Source organism: Trichechus manatus, unplaced genomic scaffold, assembly GCF_000243295.1.
Source record: "Trichechus manatus latirostris isolate Lorelei unplaced genomic scaffold, TriManLat1.0 scaffold00091, whole genome shotgun sequence".
Taxonomy (NCBI): domain Eukaryota; kingdom Metazoa; phylum Chordata; class Mammalia; order Sirenia; family Trichechidae; genus Trichechus; species Trichechus manatus.
Genome location: NW_004444027.1, coordinates 4,293,981 through 4,304,901, shown reverse-complemented (window position 1 = coordinate 4,304,901; position 10,921 = coordinate 4,293,981). Strand labels below are relative to the sequence as shown.

Here is a 10,921-nt window from a genome sequence, read left to right as displayed (position 1 = left end):
CATGGAAACCCTAGTGGCGAAGTGGGTGAGAGCTACAGCTGCTAACCAAAAGCTCAGCAGTTCAAATCCACCTGGCACTCCTAAGGAACCCTATGGGGCAGCTCTACTCTGTCTATAGGGTTGCTATGAGTCGGAATCGACTCGATGGCAACGAGTTTGGTTTTTTTTGGTATGTAGCTTTCCTTACCTTCATTAATTTCTCGTTTTTACTTCTTGCACCCAGTAGCTCCATGTTCAGTTCCTGTAACAAGCACTTAGGCACTTGACTTGTTTCAAAAGTTTTTCTTTCACGGACAGTCTCTCCATCAGAATCTTCAGTCACTTCTGATTTATTCTCTCCAGTAGATCCCAGTAATGACTTATTTTCCAGAGATGATTTTCTAAGGGAGGATTTTTTCCTACTAACAAAAAATGCCGCTCCACCCTGGAGTGTAACTTGTAGTTTTATTTTTTGGCTTAGTACTCGAGGAGCATTCAGATTATTTTCAGCTGAATAACAACTATTCTCTTTCCCCACAATTGGTTTATAGGCCACTCTATTTTGCTTGGAATTTTTGGAATTCCTTGATACAGGTTTGATGCACTTGTAACTTGGTTGACATTTAGCAGTTAAACTCTTCTGTTGTTTTTTGTTCATCTTCTTGGAGCAGACTGGTTTTCCCTGCATTTTTTCCATCATACTGGGAAAAGATTTATCTTCATTATTAGTTTTTAGACAAGTGGCTCTACTCTCTTTTATCAGCTTTCTCTCCAATGGATTGAGGTACCACTTATCTTTGTTGTAAAAGGACACAGTGGACACAGCAGATTTAAACGGTGAACCTTGATCGGCAGATGATGATCTATTTTTTTTATTTGTTGGAAATGTTGAAGTATTAAGTGAACTTGAAATGAAATCGTCTTGTTGAAAGCAATGCATGTTTTCTTCATTTTTATCACTGCTTTGAAGAATGTGCTTTTTATTAGGTGGTAGAAATATATTTTCAGTAAAGTCCAATATTAATTTCTTTGATGGAATGTCTGATAATAGGCTATGACAAGAAATCAAGTCCATTGATAAGTACCATTATTTTACTTTGATATTTACTTCAATCTACTGCTAAATAATATCTACCTATATGTCATATTAAAAACAATACACCGTCTCTGCAAAACATACATACGCACAGATTATCTATTAGTTTAACAGTAAACTAACTTAAATTGTCTTTATCAAACAAAGCATTCAAATATCTTTCAAAAGGAAGATCCCAATAATGTTCATGGAAACAAACATTGTTTACAAAGAAGTTCTGATATACATATGTATGTGTGTGTGTGTTTTAAAATCTATTTATAAGTCTTGGCCATATGCAAATTATAGTTCGCATACTTTGTTCTATGGGTTACAAGAAGTCGCCTATAATGATTAATTCTTCAGAATAAACTGATTGCCTGCGGTCTGTTCTGTTAAGAGTGATTTATATCTCTGGTGTGATATGTAGTAAGTACCGAGCACACAGACTTTCTAGGACTGCCTACAGATAAGCATCCACTGTATGCAAAAAACAGTACCCTAAATATTACAGGGGAGTGGAAAGGAGCAGGGTAATAAAAGATATTATTTCCCAGCTTTAGAAAACAGCTTTCTCTGTGATTCCCTCCAAAAGAACTAAAATTAGAATATAAAATATTATATAGCCACAAGGAGTATGCAAGTGGAAGAATGAAAATTTTAAGAGATGGTGGGTTTTTCTTCTTTAAGGGTTTCTATCCATAGGATGAGACTCACCTGTCACAGTTCAAAGAATGTTGCTTCCTTTTTCTTGGGGTAAAAGCTGCCATTTTTTTAAACAGAATTCCTAAAAGCAATAAGGCAATTACAATAATCAAATTTATCAAATGAATGTAAAAATTACTGGATCAAAATTACACTAAAAGTCTAAAGTTTCCAGATGAGTGATGGTCCATAAAGGCCCAGGAAAAGGGTTTTTAAAAAAGTAAATTACTTTAATAAGAATTTATAGCATGGAGTTAATAAACAACAATACTACATAACAGTAGCAAATAAGAACAGGAAGTAAAAGCAGGGACAATACATGCTTCCAGCTGAAAAATGACCCTACCAAGGAGGAATTCTTTTTTACCCTTATTCAGGGCACACTTTCCCCTTTTAATTAGCCTCATTAACTTACACCATACTTAAACACCCCTCCTACTGTTAGATGCTCTTGTTCTGTTTCCATTGCACCTCATTAATATTCCATTTAATACATTTTCTTATTGTTTGTTTAAACTATCTGTCTTGTTCAACAGCCTGTATGTTCAATGAAGAAAAAGACGTTTCTAATTTTTTCACCAGCGCCCAGCAAAATAAAAAAAAGGGGAGCGAAACATAATCTTCCATATTACTAGCTGAAGAGCTTTGAGCAAGCCGCTTACTTGTTTTCTTACTAGCTAATACAGAGCCGAGGCTTAAGGGAGGATCCTTCTAGGGCTGAATGAGAAAATTGCTCCTCTCCCTGAACCGTGTCAGGGCAAAAAGAAAAAGAAAAAGAAAGCTCCGGCATCAGAAAGAGGGACACTCGGGGACTCGGCAGTATGGAGAATGGGTCGGCGGCTTCGAGCCCACCGGCCCGCCAAAGCCATAGCAAGAGCTCTCTTTCTTTAACATTCACCTCCTTCGTCCCACAGAATCTTGCGTTCTCTTCGGTCTTCCAATCTCAGGCTTGGCCCTCCGCAGTGGTTACCTGATCCTCACAGTCGCGCGACCTCTCCTCAGCCGAGCCAGTCGCTCCGTGAATGTATTCAAATTATTGCGCGCCAGTCGTGCCTGAAGCCGCTGCGTTCCTATTCGCCGCATCTCAGCGCTTCCAGGGACTGGCTCGTTGATTGGTCGCTCCCTAGCCCTTGCCCCGCCTACCCAGGAGGCAGTTTCCAATATTCTCCCGCCCTTGGGTGGCTAAACGCCGTTTTCACAGGGAAACCACGCCTCCCACAATCTCTTGCGGCAGCGCCAGGCTCCTTTCCAGGCGGTTTGTTTTGGTGCATTTTGGGAATTGTAGTTTTTGACAGAACAGAGGCGCTCTTCTGAACTTGAGATGCGTTTTAGGGGTCATTTGCCTTAGGAAGTTTTTGTAGTTTCTCCAAGATTCCCGATTCACTTGTTTTCCACATTTGGAACTTGATCATTAGTTTAATTTTTTTCTTCTTATTAACAATCCTTTTGGTTTCTATTTCATTTTTTAGAGTTAAATTTAATGCCAGGCATTCTTATACGCTTTACATGGTTTATTTCATTTACTCCTCACCACAATCTATGAGGTATGTATTACCATTCCCATTTTAAGAATATAAACTGAGGGCCTGAAATGCAATTACTGTTTACAGGACATAGGTTCTTGCTTTGAAAAACCAAAAGATTCCTAAAGCATCCATTGGTTGGTTAGCTATTGTTATTATCTTTGTGTCACTAAAGCCTGGTACAGTCTCTACCATACTTTTTCGTTCTAAATAAATTTAGTTAAGTGGTGCATTCAACTTCATGAGCTACAGAATGAAGTAAGAGCAATAATCGGGTCAAAACTAAGTGCTCTGGGAGCATTAACCAGTAAACGGTTGCAGTTGAGTTGATTCAGACTCATGGTGACCATGTATTATCCCCACTTTACAGCAGGACAATCAATAAGGTTCAGAGGTTTGGAATTTGCCCAGTCTTCTAGGTAATAGATGGCAGATCTTAGATTTATATCCAGAACGTGCTGAATCCCAAACCCAAGAGGCATGCTACCTCTAGTAAATATTACCTAATAACTCACTTGAGTGCTTATCACGTTGTAAACCCTTTACGCCTATTAACTTCTTTAACCCGTTAAAAATAATCAAAATTTACTGAAATTTGTACATAAGGTTTATCCTGAGCAGTTATTCTATATGCATATAAATAAATAATAATTTAAAAAAAAAACCCAAATGCATTACTGTTGAGTTGATTCCGACTCATAGTGACTCTATAGATCAGGGTAGAACTGCCCCTTAGGGTTTCCAAGGAGCAGCTGGTAGATTCGAACTGCCGATCTTTTAGTTAGCAGCCAAGCTCTTAACCACTGCACCACCAGGGCCCCATATGTATATAGGGAGGCAATTTTGATTCCAGAAAAAGCAAATGGCTGGAAGAAGCAAGGTATAATGGGGCTCATAAGGAGGAGAGAGAAATATAGGCGAGCAACCATTTGTTAATCTTAACATGATTTGATTGAACCCTGCCTTCCGCTTTTACTGAGATCAACTGGTATCAGTTTGCTTCTGGCCTGGCTGCTAATAATTTGGCCCTCCACCCATCTGCAGCCTTGAGGCTTTCTGAGATTTAAACTAGGAGGCAATGGTTTGACAACTATTCTTTTCTAGCAGGAAAAGACAAATTTACATTGGTATCAAGCAGCTTCTGGCAGGCTTTTGCAGTCTAGGTCAGGCTTTTTATGGTTAATATTTGGTTTCATGGTTAAGAAAAACCTTAAAAACCAAAGAAAGATGTCTATTCATTTTCCTCTCCAACAAACCCTAGCATCATATGCTATATTATCGTTTTGCAGATTTGGAAAGTGAAGCACAGAGGTTAATTAATGCGCCCAAGATGCGCGTTAAATGGTGGAGCTAGAATGAGAATAGTGGAGAAATTTGAGTTTGTTCAAAATTTAATGCGGTCCTGTTAAGTGGCCAATCATCGTGCTAGGTGCAGTGAAGGAGTAACTGTGAAGAAGGCCGTTTCTGCTCTCAGGAAGTCTATCTGGGAGTGAGAGGGGACAGATAAATAAAACTAGTAATCCTTAGAACCTCAGCGCCCACTGGGTAGAGATTCTTAAAGTCTTCCAGTGGCATTTTTCCTTTATGGCTTCAAAGAAGAAGACGTTTTCCAACCACCAATTGCCCTGAATCCATCCATTTCTCTTCTCAGTCCCCAAGCCATTTAACACCCCAGCACGCCAACCCACTTCGCCCTGCCAGGATTAAAGATGGCGCCGAGGGGCCGGCGTTATGACGCATCCTGCCACCCGCCGGAAGTGTCCGGAGGAGTCCCGTAGAGCAGGGGGGTTCCGCGCTTCTGGTATCCGGAACTTCCTGAGTTGAGCGCTGCTGCTCTGCGTAGCAGTGGCTGCCCCGCCACCGGGACCATGGTGTTCTACTTCACCAGCAGCAGCGGTGAGTGGCGCCGTGACCTCCCGGGTTCCTTCTCTACAGCGGGGCCCCGAAACCGAGACCCCCAGGACGCCGCTACGCTTGGACGTCTTCCTAAAGCGTTGGGTGCCTCTTTCCTCGTCTTCTCGGACTCTCCGCCGCGTCCGTCCCTCACTGCCACCTTCGTCCCTGGGCGTACCCTCGTCAGGGCTCTAGGGGCACGGAGGGACGATCCCCACACCCCTTGTCTTTGCATTTGGGGACTGTTCTTTTCCCCAGATTCGGAAAGACCTCTTGTCGCTCTCTGGAATTGGGCAGTTTGTGGGCTCTTGCTCGTCCAAGTCTTTATTTTTTTTGTCGTCTTTATTTTGGCTGCGCCCTGGTAATTGTCCACTTGGAGAATAGAGACATTTGCCAACAACTCTTACGTTACAGCAAGTGCGCCTTAACCTTCTAAGAAAGGGTTTTAGGGCCTGAGATGCAACAGAAAGTAATGAAAAGACCCTGGAATGGCCATATAGCCATTCACTGGGCAGAGTTAATGTCCTAGATCTTAAAAAGTGACGTATGCTAATGTTTCTGATTTGTCTTAGGTAGACGAAGATAGGGTGCTTTTAGTTCCCCAGAAGTACCGTTTCTTGCCTTGGTTTCATTGCTCACGCTCTTTCACTTAGAATCAACTCCCAGTTAACTCCTACTCCGTTAGAACAGCCCTGGCTTATTTTTTCCAAGATGCCTTTCCTCACCTAATGCCACCCCCAGATTGGTTAGCTATACCTCTTCTGGGACCCTCTTAACATCCCATGTATACGTTAGCATTGGACTTATCACATGATATTAAATGCCGTCTCCTTGAGCTGCAGTGTAAGCCCCTTGAGGGCAGGGATAGGATCTCTGTATCTTGTTTCCCTAGAATAGTGCTTTGTTCACAATAGAGACTGCATAAACGCTTGTTGGAGAAATTAATGGTGATTTTGGCTTACTTACAGCACTGTCTATTGTTCTGTTTGTTTAAGATCAGACTTAAGTGAGACTAGCTCCATGTTGTTTGTGTGGGTTTGAATAGGGTGATGCTTTTTCTTCAGAGATGAGAAAATTGAGGCCCAGGGAAGTTGTGACTTACAGTTATTTAGAGGCCGACTTCCCAGACCCCTTCTCCTACCTCATCACGCTGTCAAGTCTCATTATTTTTCTCAGTAGTTACACTTCAGCAGTCTGCCATATGTGATTTATCTGCCTCTGTACATTTGGTTCATCTTACCCATGTTATTCAGATTACTAGAAACAAAATTTATACTAACCTGAAAAATTGTACACCTTTACCAGTGTGTGATTTCACTCTTGTTCTATTCTTGTCATGAGATAACTCAGGCATCTTTGTAGCTTCTCCGCTCATGGAACTCTCCAGTAACATAGATGTCCATACAAGCCCAACAGTGGAATAATAAATACAGGAAGGACACATAAATACTAAATGTATTTTATGCTAGCTGTTTATTCCACTTAAAGCTATTCTGAATTCTTTAAGTGCTAGTCATACACACACACACGCACACACACACACCAAACCAGTTGCTGTGGAGTCGGTTCCTATTCCTGTCAAACCCATGTGTTTTAGAGAAGAACTGTGCTCCATAGGGTTTTTAATGGCTGTGACCTTTTGGAAGCAGGTCACTAGGCCTTTCTTCTGAAGCACCTGTGAGTGGATTCGAACCACCAAGTTTTCAGTTAGTAGCTGAGTGCTCAACCATTTGTGCCACCCAGGGTCTCAACGTACGTACACAAGTTTCCTTAATCTTAACGTAAGCACTGTGTTGCCATATTTTTTCTTAGGCACCTTCACAGGGCTTTCACTGTGATGCATTTTTAAAAAAATAAACTGGCTTTTTCATTTGATATGAATTGTATATAAACAAGAAAGAAGTTATGGTCAAAGCTTAGTTGTTTTTACATTTGTAAGTTAACTCTAGATTTAATTACACTAAAATTGTGAGCACAGCAGCATTATTAGAGTAAGGTGCACAGTGTTTTGAAGGAACCAGTGTGCAAGGGCAGTAAGTTCTCAAGTGTTTGCTTTTTTAAAAAAATTCTGTGATTGCTTTATATTCAGAGCCGTTTTTTTTTCTTATATATATAATCAGATATATTTGTGATTAAAAAAAAACTCTTGTGCTTCAGCAGAGTTGTGGATCCTGTTTTCCTCACTGATTTCCATTATAATGTCAGAATTGCTTCCTGCTGGAAAAATATTTGGCCTTTAAGTCTAACAAAACTAGTGTGCAGCAAATCTTTTAAAATTGCAAATTAATATTATAGCTTTTTAGTAAACTAAATAAAATGTTATTAGCATTACAGTAAAAACTTTAACATACAGAATCTTCAGGAAATTAGTTCATATGAATAGTCAAGTTTTTAAATTAACTGTTTACAGAATTTTTTTTAATGGGAAGAAAACTATTATAGAAAGTTTCTTACCTTTTTCTTTTAAAATAAGCAATGCCTTTGATTCTAAAATCTGTTCTTTTTTCATTCTTTCGGTTGCCTCATAATGGAATAATAGAACATTAGCGTTACTATATTTCCAGTGTCAGATTCAATACCATCTGATTTATGAACCTACAAAATATCTACACTTAGCTTATTAAGTCTACTTGTACTTTTAATACTGTTAATTGAATTAGGTTTTATCAAGATGACCAGTTCCCAGATTAATCAACACTGTTATTTGGGTGAGAATAAACAAATGTTCTAGAATAATTCAATTTATTTTTCCTACATCCATTTAATCAGGAAAGGAGCTAAATTCAGACTTCTTGCTTAGCAATCATGTTCCTCCTTTATTCTCAACTTTTTATTTTAAGATCATTTCAGACTTGCAGAAAGTTGCAAAAATAGTAAAAGATTTTTTATTTTAAAAGATTTTATTGTGTTTCTGGAGAAAATTTACATGGCAAATTAGGTTCTCATTTAGCAATTTCTATACATATTATTCAGTGACATTGGTTACACTTTTCACAATATGTCAGCATTCTCATTATTTCCATTCTGGTTGTTCTGCTTCCATTAATCTAGTTTCCTTATTCCCCCTTACCTTCTCATCTTTGGTCTCCGGTAAACGTTGACCATTAGGTCTCATTTTGGTGATTGTTAAGTGGAGCACAGTACTCATGGGTGATATTATTTATTTTATGAGCCACTCTGTCTTTTGGTTGATAGGTGACCACTGGGAGTGGTTTGAGTTCCAAGTTTAAAGGGTATCCCAGGGTGATAGTCTCGAGGGTTCCTCTGGTCTCTACCAGTCCAGTGAGTCTGGCCTTTTTTAGGAATTTGAGTTTTTGTTCTACATTTTTCTCCCATTTTACTCTGGACCATCTGTTGTGTCCCTAGTCAGAACAGTTGGTAGTGGTAGCTGGGCACCAGCTAGTTCTTCTGGTCTCAAGGTTCCTGTAGATTGTTAGTTCTGTAGACTAGTTTCGTCTTTGAGTCTTTGGTTTCCTCCTTTCTCTTTTGCTCCATATGCATAGAGACCAATAATTGTATCTTAGATGGCTACTCACAAGCTTTTAAGACCCCAGATGCTACTTACCAAACTAGGATGTAGACCATTATCTTTCTGAGCTATGTTATGCCACTTGACCGAGTTACCCCCAAGACTGTGGTCCTAAGCCCTCAAACTCAGTAACCCAGTCCCACAGGGTGTTTGGTTTGTCTAGGAAGTATCCATATCTGTGCCCCCATTTGCTTTATTTTATATAATATATATGCAGCACACACAACATGTATATACATTTGCCTACAGAAACACCTATACATGCACACCCATATATTCATGTGTGCTTACCTATACATATATAAGCATATGTATCTATCTGTATAACCACACACGTATTTTTTGGTTGTTATTACATTTATTGGAAAATTGTATATGTTGTGGTTTTTACCAAAATTGTCCCTTATTCTTGTGTACTTCTTAGTGTCATCTTGTACCTTGGTCAAGTTGTACTGACTTCACCTTTATCTGATATTGTCTAACCCATCACCAAAACTAACAAGTGTCTACTATCTAGAAAGTGATTCCCCTTCCCTCTCCATCCCATCTCTAGGAGCCACCAAAGAATGTTGTTTTCTGTATGCATACCTGTTTTTGTCTTTTTATAATAGTGAGATCCTACAGTATTTGTCCTTTTGTAATTGACTGATTTCACTCAGCATAATGTTGTCCAGAGTCATCCACGTTATAGTACATTTTGAGAACTCATCGTTATTCTATATGGCTGCATAGTATGCGATTGTGTGTATGTAATACAGTTTGTTTAGCCACTGATCTGTTGATGGGCAGTTGGGTTGTTTCCGTCTTTTTCCTGTCGTGAATAACGCTGCAATGAACATAGGTGTGCATGTATCTGTTTATGTCAGTAGTTTTAGTTCTCTAGGGTATATACATAGGAGTGGGATCTGGATCATAGAGTATTTCTATTTCTAGCTCTTTGAGGAAGCACCATACCATTTTCCGTAGTGGTTGAATCAGTTTACAATCCCACCAGCAGTGGAGCAGAGTTCCAATCTCCCCGCAACCTTGCCAGCATTTGTTGTTTTCTGTTTTTTTGATCAGTGCCATTTTTGCAGGGGTGAGATGGTATCTCATTTGATTTGCATCTCTCTGATCGCTAATGATCATGAGCATCTTTTGTTGGCTGCTTGAATGTCCTCTTTGGTGAAGTGTTTGTCCATGTCCTTTGTGCATTTTTTAGATTGGGTCATTTGTCTTTTTGTTGTTGAGTTGTTGATGTTTTCTATATATTTTGGAGCTTAGACCCTTATCAAATATATCATTCACAAAGATTTTTTCTCAATCTGTAGGTTCTCTTTTTGCTCTTTTGTTAAAAAGTTTTTTGATAAGCATAAGTATTTAATTTTTAGCAGGTCCTAGTTATCTAACTTGTTTTCTGTTGCTCATGCATTTGTAGTTTTGTTTGGTAATCTATTACTGAAAAAAATTAGGTCCCTTTGTTTTGTCCCTGTATTGTCTTGCGGGAGCTGTATAGTTTTGGCTTTAACATTTAGGTCTTTGATCCATTTTGAGTTAGTTTTTGTGCATGCTATAAGGCATGGATCCTGTTTTATTTTTCTGCAAATAAATATCCAGTTTTGCCAGCACCGTTTGTTAAAGAGACTGCATCTTCTCCATTGTATGGACTTTGGCCCCTTGTGAAAAATCAGCTACCCATACATGGATAGATTTATTTCTCGGTTCGCAGTTCTATTCCATTGATCTATGTGTCTGTCATTGAACCAGTACCAGGCTGTTTTGGTTTCTGTGGCTGTATAGTATGTTTTGAGATCGGGGAGTGTAAGGGCTCCTACTTTGTTCTTCTTCAATATTGCTTTGGCTATTTGGGGTCTCTTTCCTTTCCATATAAAGTTGGTGATACGTTTTCCCATTTTGGTAAAGAGTGTTGTTGGAATTTAGATTGCATTGTATCTGTCTTAGCTGTCTAGTGCTGCTGTAATAGAAATACCACAAGTGGATGGCTTTAACAAACAGAAGTTTATTCTGTCACAGTCTAGTAGGCTAGAAGTCTGAATTCAGGGCGCCAGCTCCAGGGGAAGGCTTTCTCTCTCTGTTGACTCCGGGGGAAGGTCCTTGTCATATCAGCCTTCCCTTGGTCTAGGAGCTTCTCCATGGAGGAACCCCAGGTCTAAAGGATGGGCTCTGCTTCCTGGGCTGCTTTCTTGGTGGTATGAGGTCCCCCTGTCTATCAGCTCA

General features: G+C 39.5%; 2 protein-coding genes across 6 annotated transcripts in view; one reads left to right on the top strand and one right to left on the bottom strand.

Annotated features, from left to right (window-relative positions):
- ESCO2 (establishment of sister chromatid cohesion N-acetyltransferase 2) overlaps positions 1 to 2,761 on the bottom strand; it is a 22,886-nt gene extending 20,125 nt beyond the window's left edge. Inside the window, exons 1-3 of the mRNA XM_004382182.2 lie at positions 2,658 to 2,761; positions 1,772 to 1,841; positions 188 to 1,031 (exon numbers count right to left, since the gene is read on the bottom strand). Coding sequence (XP_004382239.1) covers positions 188 to 1,031; positions 1,772 to 1,824 — 897 coding nt within the window. The 5' untranslated portion in view covers positions 1,825 to 1,841; positions 2,658 to 2,761. The remainder of the gene's footprint in view (positions 1 to 187; positions 1,032 to 1,771; positions 1,842 to 2,657) is intronic.
- Positions 2,762 to 5,050: 2,289 nt separating this feature from the next.
- Positions 5,051 to 10,921, top strand: part of CCDC25 (coiled-coil domain containing 25) — a 50,191-nt gene continuing 44,320 nt past the window's right edge. For 3 of the 5 annotated variants that reach the window (XR_002824950.1, XM_023736725.1, XM_012557233.2), the window contains exon 1: positions 5,086 to 5,178. Coding sequence is in view for 3 of the 5 variants with exons in the window: in XM_023736725.1 (XP_023592493.1) it covers positions 5,151 to 5,178 (28 nt within the window). In the remaining 2 variants the exon portion in view is untranslated. Of the gene's footprint in view, positions 5,179 to 10,921 lie in introns of all 5 variants that reach the window. The other 2 variants (XM_012557232.2, XM_023736726.1) reach the window with 2 other exon arrangements.